This window comes from Poeciliopsis prolifica, unplaced genomic scaffold (genome assembly GCF_027474105.1).
Source record: "Poeciliopsis prolifica strain line A6 unplaced genomic scaffold, Auburn_PproV2 SCAFFOLD075, whole genome shotgun sequence".
Lineage (NCBI taxonomy): Eukaryota > Metazoa > Chordata > Actinopteri > Cyprinodontiformes > Poeciliidae > Poeciliopsis > Poeciliopsis prolifica.
The window spans coordinates 1,309,110-1,324,337 of record NW_026562450.1 but is presented as its reverse complement, the minus strand read 5'-3'; the positions used below and the strand labels follow the sequence as shown (position 1 = coordinate 1,324,337).

General features: G+C 38.4%; 1 protein-coding gene across 1 annotated transcript; it reads left to right on the top strand.

Annotated features, from left to right (window-relative positions):
- The first annotated feature begins 869 nt into the window (after positions 1 to 869).
- Positions 870 to 9,227, top strand: LOC129352375 (serine protease 27-like). Its single transcript, XM_055021343.1, has 6 exons — positions 870 to 1,081; positions 2,513 to 2,530; positions 5,927 to 6,089; positions 7,437 to 7,726; positions 7,824 to 7,978; positions 8,509 to 9,227. The coding sequence occupies exons 1-6, from the start codon at positions 1,024 to 1,026 to the stop codon at positions 8,878 to 8,880; spliced, it is 1,056 nt and encodes a 351-aa protein (XP_054877318.1). The 5' UTR covers positions 870 to 1,023; the 3' UTR covers positions 8,881 to 9,227.
- Positions 9,228 to 15,228: the final 6,001 nt, after the last annotated feature.

The following is a 15,228-nucleotide window of genomic DNA, read 5'->3' as shown; positions in this document are numbered from 1 at the left end:
ACAATTTAGCAACGTTGGCCATGATATTTATATAATAGTCACATCAACCAGTTGATTATTTAACTTCACTGTGAGGCCTTCTCTCACCAGGTACTGTGGAGAGAATCTTCAGTTTTATGACTAAACTTTGACATGAGATTGAAACACGTTTGGAAATTCTACTTGCTTGTAATTCATTGTCACACATTCATTGCAAAACAAACAGTGCCTCTAAATTCCAGTCATCAGGCCCAGCCTCTCTTTTCTCTGTGCCTCTATTCCAGAACAGCTGATCCAAATGATTGCATGACCTCTTCTGCAGCCGTCAAGACCTGCAAAACCTGTTAATCACCCACAGATTCAATCTAGGTGTGGCAGAAGGGAAACGCCCAAAACATGCAGGTCAGAGGGGATAGAGGACAGGAACTGAGAAACACTAAACATTAGACAGTTGAATTTTGCTTGTGACCTTTGCTATGTTTAATCATCGTGACTATTTGTGTTTCTTTTTAGTTGTAGTAAACTCAGAAGTGGCCAAAATTTATAACTGCTCTAGTATTAACAGAGAGTTATTATATTTCTTTTCAGTTTGTCCTCTTAACTATTCAGTAAAACTGTTTCTCAATATTTTGGATGGGTGGCATCCTGAACTGAACTGGCCAATTAGATTATATATTTTTAAGACAGAGAAAGCCATGATGCATAAACAACCTTGTCTAGCATATTTGAGTTGCACGTCATGACAGCATAACTTTACTTCCCAGAAATGCTCTGTGCATAGCACTTCAGGTACAGTCATTACCAACTAACTGATCCAGATAGTCAAGTTTTGCTTTTTCAAAATCCAAATCAGCTCTTACAAAAGACAGAAAAAAGAAAAGAAAAAAACACAAATGAAAGTCATACGTGATTTTCGTGGAATTTTTTTTCGAGAGAGCTCTTTTGTGATCAGAGCAGTGTATTGGATATCATGTCACTTTGGGTGGAGCTAAACACAGAAAAGTATTTAATGTGGAAATTCAGAGAAAAGAGGTACTGGTGACAATGGCTCTTCAAGGGTTTGCATGGGGGATCACTGTGATGATCGCGCTCTTCTTCAAAGGTGAGGGAAAAAAAATCTTTACTTATATTTCTCTTTCACTGAAATAATGTTATGTAACCTGGTTGAATTTATCTGTTGGTATAATTACTCAAAATGTTTTTCTTTGGTTATTTGTATGGGTTCCTACCTGACTGAAAATCTCTGTTATTGTTTTAACTGTGTTACTTTAAGAACGGAAGCCCCTCCCCTTTTGTTTCTTCCTCTGGTATTGTCTTTAAAATGTTTGCGTCCCTTGGACTCTCCCCTTTTTGTCATGTTGTCCTGTGGGAGAGGGCTTTGAGCGGGCAGCCTGTAACACGGCTATTTCCTATTTGTTATTCTTGTCAGAATAAACCCTTTTAAAGGTGAACCACGGCCTGATCATTTAAAACCAGCACAACGCAGATCGGATCTGGTCACAGTTACATAAAAGCATCACACTCCATCTATAACCATCAAATCAGTCATTTGCTTTGCAGTTCATCTCTGTTACCTAAAGGCCAGGGGGCAAATCTAGCCTGCTGTAGCTTTTCATGTGGCCTACTAGATTGTAAATTGCATTACACATAAAATCAATAGATCTTCACATTTTTTTCATATTTTACGGGTTTTTTGTTTCGTTTTTGTTTTTCAAAGTTGGCCAAAAACATTGAGCTTAAGCGACTGCTGCTTCAGTCTTACTTGACATGACAATTAATAAAAATTTACATTTACTGTCATGCTTTAGTCCAAATGTTGTAAAAATTCCTTACAAATATTTATAAATTAGCACCACAAAAAAAATAAATTAATAAAAATTAATTTTTTGGTACTGCATTTACATTTATCAATTTAATCAAAGTATGTCATGAATATGCGTGCATGTACTCCATCTTAAGTCCAGAGCATACTAGATTTTTTTTGTTGCTTTTGCCGCCACTAGATGATATGCATTCAAAATACGACAAACAGCATTATTCAGAAATGCGTTGAGTTTATGGCAGTTGTTCCTCCATGTTTGTAGTTCTGACATTCTGCCATCACTGTAGTTGTAAAGAGCAGCTCAGAGGGAGACAAAATTCTATCTATGTTGAGAGGAACTGACACTATTTTGTATCAGTTTTTTGTTTTGACTTAAATTTGGCTCGTTTTTTGTTAATTATCTCGCCACAGTTACTCAAAATGCCAACAAAGCTAATAGCTCCCCTCACGGGATGGAGCCGCACGCTTTGATATATATATTTTGATGTGATGAACAAGAGGTGCCTGCCATACATTGCTATGGGCAAGCCCCAATCATACACAGACAGTTGCCTTGTTTAATACTATTTATTTTTTTTTGCAATTTTTTACATTGTTGATGTTTGGCTTCATATAAAGCAGTGACACAAAATCAGTCTCTTAATATCAATGACGTAAACGCATGACAGTACTCACCTGACATGTTTGTGTGTGTGTGTGTGTAAATTTCAGGTGGTGACTCACAACACGGTAAGTATCAAACACTTCTTTTCTAATTTTTGTTAACAGGAGACAAAAAAACTATTGTAGTCTTGGGAATTTTTTTTTTACTTGTAAATGGTGAAAATGAGGTGGGGAAAACTGTACCTGTGAACTATGATACACATGAACAGTAAAATAAATAAATAAACTAATAAATAGGATCAAAAAACTTTGGACACTTTACTTAGGCTGAAACAGCTCAAGTGCAAAACTTTATCGTCTTCCTTCTGTGGTCGCCTTTTTAAAAATATGTTATAGTTTTTGTTTAGTTATTCTTAACCTTTTTTTCTTAATCTTTTATTGTTTGGCGCAATGTCTGGAGTACGGCCCAGTGTTCAGAGCAGGGGTCACCAACCCGGTGCCCGCGGGCACCAGGTCGCCCGCAGAGCTACTTCTAAAAATAGCCATTATCATTAGGGGGAGCACTACCAAAAAATAATTTAATTAAATGTTTTTACATTGAAGTAATGACGTTTGTTTATATTTAGAGTTCAAAAGAGGGAAATGATAAAAACGTTTAAAATAAATTGCTTTACGTATAAAACTCTTTCTTGCAGTTAAAGTTCAGAACTGCGCGCAGGCGCCTGCAGGAAACTATCGGAGCGCAGCAGCGCCTGCAGCTGCACTCTGCGTACCTTGACATTTTTCTTTAAGTAAAGAAAGAAAAGAATAACTTCTGGAGTTTTTATTATCTAACCCTATTTACTATTAACAAAATTGTGAAGAAAAAATAAATAAATTGTGTCAAAACATCTTATTCGTAGCGCACATCGCAACACCCGAACCTGGGAATCAACACCGTCCTCTTTCCGTGAACCACATGGGGAGGCTTCGCTTCCATGTCTTTATTATTTAGCATCGTCTGGGAAAAAAAGTGCGCTGCTCTTGTGGTTTAGGCTTGTGCTGATTTTTGCGCATTGGAGAGGTGCTTGTGCTCTTGCAGGTCAGGTGCAGTGATAGTTTTGTGTCGGACCTTTATTTTTTCCACATCTGCTGGTGTCAGCCAGCAGGTGGCCCGTCAGCTGTTCGGTTCGCGAAACCACGAAAAAAGCGAATAAACCGGTGACCAGCCAGAACCGCGCAGACGGTCAGAAGCTCAGGCTGAACGTAGAACAACAGGAGGTTCATACCCAACTCGTTCATTTTTAGCTTACAGAAAAACGCAAAGCCGTGAAATAAACAAAAGAAAACTGACCAATAAGACTTGGGCTTTGGGGTTCCCCACCTCAACCCTCAGACTGACAGCTGTGTCATAGATGAGGTCATAGATGAGGTCATAGCTGCTATGAGCTGCTGCAGTTCTGGGCAATGTCTTTCTTCTGATCGTTGCAATGGAAACAGTCAGTTCTGCATGATTCAAACTATTAACCCTTTACAATCGCCTCACTTTATCATTCGGATGTCGGAAGTGAAGGATGGGAGAATCGAACAGAGTGACTTAAGTTATTTCCACAAGTTGTTTTTACCCGTTTATTCGTGGCTTCTTCTTGTTGGAGTGGAGATAACTGGTCTGTGAACGTAACAAACCTGATTGGGGCTCATAGACAGGGCAATTTACAAAAGTTGGAAATTGCTGGCTTCCAAACCGACCCATACTTCTTCCACCCTAAAGTGTTAACTTGCACCCCCACCAGGCAAAGCATTGTTTGTTTATTTGTTATAGGGTGTTTTTCATTCAGTGACAATCACAGCAAAGAATCTCTTTGGTGAGAATCACAATATAGTACAGTCAGCATGTGAACACATAGGAAGACTGGGGTTCGGTGTTTTTCCACTGGAACGCCGTAACCACTGTTCTGCGCGCTGACAGCTTCAGGGAATGAAGTGACTAGTCACGTGTTGTTGGGCTCAAGTACAGATGACATCCAGAGTTGTCTTGGCAAATTACAAAAAGGTTTTTATTTACCTTTATACAAAAAGTCAGCCTGTCGACACTCGGTGCCTAACGATCCCCAGCAGAACGGGAGATAAGCAGTATACTGCCGAGTAAACGGCAAGTTCCAGGAACACACACCACAGTGACACATTCACTGACATAAAGGAAATATGAGACAGACACAAAACCGAGACAGACACAAAACCTAGCCAAGTTCAGAAGGAATTAAGAAGCTGCAATGAACAATGAATGAACTTATAAACAAAACAAATTGGGTGGGGTACCTCAAATTAGTGCATCACTTAGAATTCCTTGCAAAAGTATTCAGACCCTTTGAACGTGATGCTCCAAACACAAACTTGAATGTATGTTCTTGGGGTACAATATGATAGATCATTGCAGATTAGTGCAATGATTTAATTATAGTGTTTTTGTCTATCCCATAAAATCCTTTTAAAATGAACTGAAATTGGTGTTTGTAATATCACAAAAACAGGCATGTTTAAGGCACAGTAGTCAGTTTTGCTAAAAATCGTCAAGTTACAAAATATATGGACTAAATTTTTGAGCTTTACGTCATGTAATAATATTCCCTCAAGTTTCTTTGATTCTCTATAACTGTTTGAGAAATCCCTTATTCTAAAACGTCAACTGAACTTGCTATTATAGCCATTTCTCAGTGAAACATTGATTTGCTTCATTTCAAACAATAAAGCAAAGTAGGATAGAGAAAACATCTGCATACATAACCAAGGACAATATTAGTTTAACACTACTTTTCTGTTTGAAATGAATATAGAGAAGTGAACATTCATTAAATGCTACCCCTTATCTCAATTTAATAAAATATATCACTTACTGGCTCAGTAAATATCAATAAAACAAAGTTATAATTTTCATGTGCATGTTCAATACATTGCTACTGAACCAACAAAAACTTAAACTAACCAAGAAAATTTAGGGATGACAATAGTAAACAACTGGACATACAGCATCAGAATAATTACCAAGTCCTTGCCAATGTACACCTATAGATTCTTCATCTGTGTTATGTAACAGAAAGTAAAATGCTTAAGAAAAGGAGAAAACCTATTAAAACATTAACAAGTTAGCAATAGTGGTCATAGTAACAGAAGAAGGGAAGGAAAAAAAACTCATTTGTGTTAATTCCCCTCTTCCCTGATAATAAAGTTGTGACTTCCTGAAGGCAGAGTTTCAGAAAGAGCAGGAGGTTTTAAAGAGGCAAAGGCCTAATTTCAAGGAGTTAAATTATGAAGTCAAATTTCTAAGTTATATTTGATGTAGATAGCATTTTTATGCCAACTATTGCTTGATTGTGCCATAAAATGGCACCATGTGTTTGGACAATGCATAACGCTGTACCTTTAACAACCACTTGCCTATGTGGTCTGAGTAATTTTGTACTGACCGACCCACTGTTTTAAAAACAAAGAAAGAAGAAGTGAAAACTGTGTCGTTACCCTTTGTGTTTTGTGATTGTTGTACAGCCTGTGCCCGCCCTCCAAACAACAGCAGTATCATCGGAGGGCAAAGTGCATCTGCAGGAAGGTGGCCCTGGCATGTTACCTTCACCTTGAATGGCAACGTCCAATGGCAGGGATCTCTGATCACTGACGAGTGGGTGCTGACAACGGCTCAATATTCAGTGTAGTAAGTTATGGTTTGGTATTTTGCAACAAAACACCATGCAGCAACCATCTAAAGAACTGCTCTTCATACGTTTCTTGGATATTTTTTCAAAGACCTTTTTAAATAAATCTGCTGTAAATTCCAGACTACGCAGCACACCTGACTGAAAGCTGCCAGCTCTAATTTTAGAAAGAAAATCAATTTTGGACAAGCCGCGCTGGATTACTAAGATGATAAATCACAGGTTACCCACGTTGTAATATCAGATATTTCCAAGGAAAGATATGTAAATATGTGAGGAATTTTTACTTTTAATTTAATCAGCATAATAAACAAATCCATATTGCAAGTGATTTTTTTAAAAATCTTTAAATATACATACGTGTCAGTAAATTGTGACGCTTATACTTTTTCACTGAACAGTGCACAAACAACATTCCAATGTCTCCACCTCTGGAACTTTCAGTTCTTATTAATAGTACCAGTGAGAGGCAGGTCAAACGTCAAAGGTTCTTCATCCATATTTATGACATGTGGCCCAAAAGGAATTCTCCGCCATCTTTGTTGGAGTGAACGTGTGAAAGTTAGCAGGTTTATACTCTTAGTCAGGTGGGAGCTGCTGACGCAAAACTATGCATGCCTTGATGGACAGGCCTGTCCGTCTCATAAATCTTTACCACCACAATAGCCCACCTCTAAAATCTTCTGATTCTCATTTTGGTGGCGATCGCGTCAGTCTGATCGGCGCGGTAGAAACACTCCAGTCACGTTTTGTCTGTGTGTTAAACCGGTCTTCAGAGAAGTTTTCAAGTTTGAGGCCATCTGTTATGGTTACTTCTGAAAGCTTTCATCGTCCTTTTGGACTCAGTTCTTCAGCCTGGCGTCTGCACCATCTCACCATCAGTTATTTATGCCAAGATTATGTCCTTGAACCGCCAGATTGATCGCCTTTGACGTAAAAGCTTCATCATATAATGAGTGTTTCCCATGTTGAGAGCAAAAAAAAAAAGTTTTACTACACCAGTCATTGATTTATGAAATAGTTCTTAATTTATTGTACAATTTCATTAGATCACTGATCACTTTCATTGGTCTATTGTTATGAGGCAAAATGGTTTTGGTGGTGTGGGAAGAAAAAAAAAACAACCAAACAAACAAAACAAACCATGCATTAGCCTCACCTTAGTCTCAGGACTAAGATTTCAACAGCAGTAAACTCAGTGATGTGCAGCAGCCATGTCAGTTCAACAACTGGATCAAGGATGCCAGTTCTACACCTCTATTGTTGAATTGAAAACAAGACAGACAAGGATTTACCTACTGCGATACTCAGTAATATTTAAATACTTTTCTTCTCTTTTCTTTAAGCTATTACAATTATGAAGGTCAGAACAATAGTGGAAGCTATTACAACAATGATGTAGTTATGTACTTTGGTGCCATCAATCAGTCTGGATTTGGTGAAGTGACTCGGAGAATTGCCAACTTCACCTGCAACCAAGACTACGCCTACTATGGTGGCAACGACATCTGCCTTGTGAAGCTGTCTGCTCCAGTCAACTTCACTGACTACATCCGACCAGTGTGTTTGGCTGCAGAAAACAGCACTTTCCACAATGGAACCAGCAGCTGGGTCACTGGTTTCAGTGGCACCTTAGGTAATTTCTACAGTTTTGTTTTTTTGCATCAGCTTTCTATACAATACCATTGCTGAATTTTCCAAAGACAAATAACCCTTAAAATGTTTTTCTTTAGGATCTATCAAGGAAATCGATGTATCAGTAATTGGGATCAGAAAATGCAACTGCAGCTACAACAACAATTACTACTTCTACTACCACTACTTCTATCGAATAACTGAGACAGTGATGTGTGCTGGAAATGAAGATGTTTCAAAGAGAACATCTTACGTAATTACCTTTTTTTGTTCTCATTTTTTTTTATTTTATGTTTTGAGATAAATTGAACTTCATGTCAGTTCAACAACTGGATCAAGGATGCCAACGAATCAAACCCAGAAGGAGGGTCTTAGTGCAGTCAATCACGCTTGTGTGTATGGTTCATGCCCTCCAATTACTCTGCTGCCCCAAAGTTTCTCCTCTTCAACAGAGCCTGGCTAGTTAGCATAGCCACTGGTCACAGCAGATAAACTGTTTAGTGTTTCTCCACCATCAGCACATTGAGCAGCGTGAACATGAGCAGTGATTAACATGTCATCTCCCGATTGGTTGATTTTGAACAGGAGCATTTCTGTAGATAATGGTACCACTGGTAGGAGGCAGAGGAGCTGTTTTTTTCTTACAGAAGTTACACACAGCAGCTTTAATTCAATTTAGTCAATTCTTATCAGTGTTTTCGTTTTTTAAATAGCCTGTGTCACTATTGGACCAGATTGAAAAACACAGTTTGACATCCATGTTGTTCTAAAATTCTTCCACAGAGAGATGAAGGCGCAGCTCTAGTGACCAAGAAAGACTCCATCTGGGTCCAGAGTGGGATTCTGAGTAAAGCCTGGCTGTCTGAAATTGGTGTCTATACTCGTGTGTCCCTGTACCAGAAATGGATCACAGACAGAGTCACTGGCATGAAACCAGGCTTTGTTACCTACACCTCCCGAGGCATTGACAGCGACTTGACCTACACCTGTCCTTCACCGGCAACTACCACCGTGTATCCTTACTACACTCGGGCCCCGACCACTGATGACAGCATATTTGCCAGTGGTGAATCTCTGATTGCCTTTGCTCGAGTCTTCCCTCTCTCTGCTCTTGTTCTGTTTCTCCATCTGTTTGTTGGTGGTGCTGGAAACTAACTCATAATGTTCACTTATGCACTCCAGTTCACAACAAACATCAGCTCTCTTCATTAGAATCGAAATGTTGATAGTGTTAGTCTGATTTAGTTTTATTTCACAAATTAAGATTGCTACAAAACAAATGAAGGGTTTAGTAAGTTTATCTGGTAATTAGTTTAACAAACCTCTCAAAATTGAAAGATTTTTTTTTCTGTTCTTCGCATTGTGTTCACTGTAAATGCCAATTTAATCGAGTGTTTAACAGACAACAGGTTTGGGATTTTTAGCAACCAATCACACTGTTATTTTATTAAATATGAAACAATCAACTGGTGATTAGTAATGAATAAACTGATTAAAACCAACAGAGAAATTATAGTTCTGAATTATTTTGATTATTTTTTGTGCTAACCCGATGTTTCAGGGTTGGAAGACTCAGCAAACAGTTTGGTGTCCAGTTTGACAAAAAGACGGAAGTAGTTTATTATTCTGGCGAGGGATTTCAGTATGTCTCAGGAGACTTTCAGTTGAGCCAATCCAAAATAAATGTCAAAAAGTGAGCATTTCTTTGTAACCAGGAAAGTATTTAATGGGCTGTCTTTAACCTTTCACAAGACTAAGTAGAAGACCTGCTTGACTACATTAATTTACTGGTAGAGCGATTTTGAAAAGCTTCCTGGAAAATCTAAGAACTTTTTTTTTTAAAGGTGTGCCCAGTAAAAATGTTGAAGCATACAAGTCAGAGTGAATCAGCTGTTTTGAACATGGGAAAATACATCTTATGTTTTCCAGACGAAAAGTTACTGTGGGACATACATCTCACATAAGCAGAGGTTTAACTGCAGGTTGTTTGTCAGAAATCATTTCCATTTGTTTTGAAAAGCTCTTTACATGCAGCACTTAATATCAGCACAATAGTGTTGGCTCTTTTTTTCCCATTTCATTGGACTACTGCATGAGTATGATCACTTGGTTTGGTCCAAACTTAAGAGTTTAATGCCAAAAAACAGGTTTCACCCTTATTGAAAAGACTAACCAGCATTAGCAGACAACTCTCTGATTATATAAAAATATCTAAAGTCAAATCATTCTGTCTGAAGAAGAATCCAAAATAAAGCTGCTTGTGGAAACAACTAATGTTTATTCAACATTTTGTGCAAAGAATATAGAAATGACAAGGACAGGAGGTGGTGTTCAGTTAACTGAGTTAACTGGACTTGTAGCCATTATTTTGTGCCCATTGTTCTCAATGTAATTTTAAACGTTAAAACGGTGAATACTAATTAACCGATAAAGCTTAAACAAGATGAAAAACACAATAACTCACCTCCACATCATAGTACAGCAAATGAAGCCCCATCCTCCACTCTCTCATCCAACACCCTCTTTTTTGTTACATCCTTTATCGCCTAAAACAATCTCACAAACTATCGCTAATGCTTCTACATTATAAGCCGTGTTTGTTTACACTAAATTCACGTGTGACATAGTGAATGTGGGTAAGAGAAATTGGTTTGTGTGTGGTGTGTTGCTCTTGCCATGTGGCTGGACACACTGCACCCGGTACACCGAGGGTATTTTGTCTGCTTGTGCGTCTCCGGTTTTGAAAATGTCCGACGATCGGCCGACAATTTTAAAATCATGTAGTGTGAGCTGGGCAAGAAGCAAATGAGGAAGGGAGGGGTCGGTGGAGAGCACCGGAGTTGAGCCTCTTTTTTTTTTCAGTGTCATCAAAAGAAAAAAAACACCGGAAGAAACGTTAAAGCCGATAAATTAAAATTAGATCAATAACTTTATTGGCTTACTTGTGCATTTCTGATTAAGTTTTGGACGCTTTCACTTTCATGTAGGGAGATAAAAATCTCATCTGTTGCTGTCCAATGTTTTCCAGGCAGCTTCTTTCGTTTGTTTGAACTGCCTGATCGAAGGTTGAAGTACACCGAGCTTCGATGCTTGAAATGAATCCAAAACTACTTCAGCTTTTCCACGTTATGTTTAGTGGGGGAAATTTAGCATGCTACTGCCACAGCATGACAGCCTGAGCTTTCAACACGTGGTAGCTAACTGAGTTATGAGATCAGGAAGAAATGATTTTTTAATTACTGGCACTGTGAGTTTCCAAGGTGCCGATGTGTTTTCAGAATTGTGTGACTAGTGGGTTGGGCTATGTAACTGTTAAAGGACTGTATGAAGCCTGAATGATTCAGAGCGATGCTTGGAATGCTTTGGGATCTGATGTAGGCTGCTGTTCTCCTTGCTGCAGCAAGCAATGAAGCTCAGGACTGGGGACTGCCTCTGCGGTCTTTGGTAAAAGGTCTTTTTCCCATTACAGTTTTAACAGCAAATGTTAAAGCTACAGTTTTTAACTTTCACTATTAAAAATCAGCTTTTCTTACATATTCAAACTATTTCCATGTCATGAAAGTGTGGTAATCTATGAAAAAACAAACAAGCTCTTCCACCCTCTCCCTGAGCACAACACTCCTGGTCAAAAACAACCAATCAGAGCCAGCAGGCGGGTCTTAGTCCAGTCAATCAATTCTATGTATGCACTGCTAAGTGGAGAAACAACTTACAGGAAGTCATCATCAGTGGCCATGCTAAGTAGTCTTAGCATCCGAAACAGGCTCTGCTGATGGGGGAGAAGCTGCAGACTAGGAGAAACAAGGGCAGAGCAGCGTGTACAGAAGCCTGATTGACAACACCAGAACTCTCCTTCCTCTGATTGGTTGTTTCTGAGAGAGTGGTGTATTTCTGCACTCAGTACTGGGAAAAGACAGATTGGTTTTTCCACAGTTTATCCGTCTCATTACACTGAATGACAGTTTTAACAAAAAGAGTTTATAAAAGTTACCTACTGTTGCTTTCATTATTTTAGGAGATTTATGTTCATAATCATCTCAACTAGCACATGATTGAATATTGGAAGAAAAACTGTTTTAATATTTTCCACACTTGGTGCAACTACAATACGATGTATGGCCTCATATTTATGTTTCCATTTTTACTGTAATATCCTTGATTAAAATGTAGCACAACTAAATCCCTGAAGATGTGATTTCATTAGTTCTAAACAGTGCAACTGTGTGGACTTCAGCACAGTTTAGTGGGACCCAATTCATTTTTAGTAGGCGATATATTTGCCTGTGTTAATACGAAAGCCTCTGTTTTCTAAAGCTAAGTGGTTAAAATTGTGAAGGTCTGATCAGAAACAAGAGTGGAGTTTTAAAAGTTGTAGGTTCACTGCATATGTAGGACTTTGTAGCAGTATAAATATTTATAATTATATATTTTTTTAAAGGTGCTTTCAGAGCACATAATGTCACTTAACCAAAAATAAAATACATTTTAAAGAAACAAAAAATCTAAATTTAAAAAAAATCATTATTAAAATTGTGCAAATGCCTGTTTGAACAGCAGGGTGTTGAGCTGGGATTTAAAGTCAGAGAGTCCTTTGAGTGGGAATGTGGATGTTTATTCTAAATGGTGCAGAAGTTGTAAATTTACAGAATAGAGATGCTTTCTGTCCATAAAGGCACATTTACAATCGGTACTGGATCGGTACTGGTACAGCACGGCTCAGAGATCCAGCATGATCAGTCTGGCGAATCTAAACGCTAATAAACCATCATCAACATTTCCCATCAGATCAATATGATCAATCCCTCTAAATCCTTCCATTGGCAATGTTCTCCATCAGAGCCAAAGCGCTCCACATTTACGCTCAGCTTCGTGCAGCTACTTCAGTTTGTGTGATTATGCACACCTTGATCACCTTAAAGATAATCAAACCTGTCTGGAGTTAATCCGCTGATCCAACCCTGTTTTTTTTTTTAGTGAGAATGAAATGACTCCACAGAAGCATTTCATGCTCTTCGGTGCACAAGACCAATGCATTACATCTTTATGAGACAAAAACTGAGGAAAAGTCGTATTTATATTGGGGTGAGGTTTTCAGATCCTTTTATTTTTATTTTCTCTATTTTGTGTGCATGTTAGGTTGTTGTCTGAGGATAAATGCGGTTCAGTTTTATCGTTTACGTTTAGCAATAACATTGAAATCGTGAAAAAAAATCAGGTTTAAAACTTTTCTCTAAACATTGAATGCAGTCATTAAATAAATGTATCTTTACACAAACTTTGACGCAGTTAAGTTTTATACATGCATATTTAATTTTTATGCATATTTTGCCACACAAAATATGCCGCCACACATTTTTTGTGCGCACGCATGCTTTATGCATGAGGCTGCAGGTCTGCCTTGACCCAGTTTGTCTGCCAGATCACTGGTTGTCAAAAGACAACCAGAAACCAGCGGCGCTGTTTTACAGGTTTCTCCAGTTTTAGTCGCATCTCTCATTGCATCAGGAGGTTAAAAGTTCAGCAACCAGCACCGCCATTGTCAAGCTCACCAAAACTACTAAAGACACACCTCCGAAGACGTCTGCAGTAGTCAAAAGGATTTTATAAGGACCATTTTTATGAAACGAGAGGCCTTGATCAAGCTCTGCCGCGAAACGCTAAAATGTGCAAATCCACCATAGATGTGGATATTCATGTAAAGATAAGCAGTAGAAAGATCGACAGATAATGAAACTATTCACTGGGAAAAGAATAACTGCTAGATTTCCAAGGTATTAAATTAACTAACCACATTAGAAGTACGAGTGGAAAAACTGAAGTCCGTTGGGGAAAAAAGAAATTATTTATTTATTTTTAAATAAAATGAGTAAATTTATTAAGAATATTATGGGATCCACATAGATTATAATCAAACATTTAGATAATATTCACCTTTCTGCAAAAACTAAAGGACTTGCGCTTCCTCAAGATTCACAAACTAATCTGTCCCGTCTTTACTTCACTGTCCAGCCCGGTTTAAATTGTCTGGTTGCCTTAGTGAACACCAAGCTATTCATGCTCCACCTTCTCTTGTTAAGATGTTAAGATGAGATAACTGTTCTGATACATGCTACCAACTACTCAACTTCTTCTCCATCCCTTATACAATTTATAAATAAAAAAAATAAAAAAAAGAGGTTTGATCTCCTTCCTGTCATTTCCAATAAAATTCATCAGAAAGGAAGATAAATTGTCTCTTGATAACCTCATCTTAGCTTCCAAGACTAATAAAGTACAATATTAGACAGGATGTTTGAGCCTCATAAACATGAGGCACTGCATACCAACAGAAGCCCTTCAAGGTTCATAAACTCTCCCTAAAATGAATACCAAATGGGCCAAAAGAACCTTATGTTTCAGTTTCATTCACTTTCTGAATTTTAATCTTGCAGCTTTTGCACATGAATGGAACTGCTGTTCCCTACAGGCAAGCTGCAGATTATTTCTGCCCAGCCCCTTCTCCAAAATGTTCTGGGTGGTTGCTCAGAAAACTAACCTGCAATCATCCTCAAGCAACAGAAATGGCCTCATTGTTATTCTGCAGCTTTGATTTTTCTTCTTCTCAGTGGTGAAAAATGTGGATTAATGGACTACTTGCATTGTGACTTACACGGAGCAGACAAAAAACAAATCTAAAGCTGTCCCTATAAAAAATATATATATACGTTCCACGTTTCTACTTTTTACACCTTCAAGATTGCAAAAAATTTTATGAATGAGACAGGATTTGTGTTTTTCATCACAGGTTACTTTAAATCGGTGTCTAAGCTGGAACTAAACAGCATCCTGCATGTTTTAGTTCTCTCCCTGGTTTAACACACCTGGATCAAATGGTGGCTCATTAGAGGCCGAAGAAGAACATCGACATGCTGAGGAGGTTGTTGCTACCAGCATGGAGAAAACCAAGACATGCAGGGTGCCAGCCGTCGAGGACCGACTTTGGACAATACGGAAAATACTATGGCCGGCAGCAGGGAAGCGAAGGGGGAGTAGGAGAAGAAACAAAGCGCACGCAAGGATGGCACACAGGATAAAAAGCTCAGGCGCAGGACTTCCCGACCCCTCTGAGGGCTGCAGGAGGGTTAGAAAAGATGCAGTTAAAAAAAATAAACAAATGAAATAGCTGTAAAAATGTAAAACGTGCAATTATGAAAACGTCACCCCAGCATCCTCACCGCCACATGAGCCATTTGAATGTTTCTACTGGAATTTTCGGTTCATCTTTGATGACGACCTCGTCACTTAGATTAGAGTTATTGTCGTCGCGCAGCATTTTTAGCGGTGCGGCGAGATTAATGAAAGCTTTATAAAAAAATTAAAAGCAAAACAAGACGCTTAGCAATAGACGGAGGGAAATACATAAATGAATTGGCAGTTTCCTAAATCTGCCAGCGGTATGAATATTTTTCCAGTAATCAGATAAATAACTCCAAATCAACAAGCTTGATTCAAATACTTATTTTT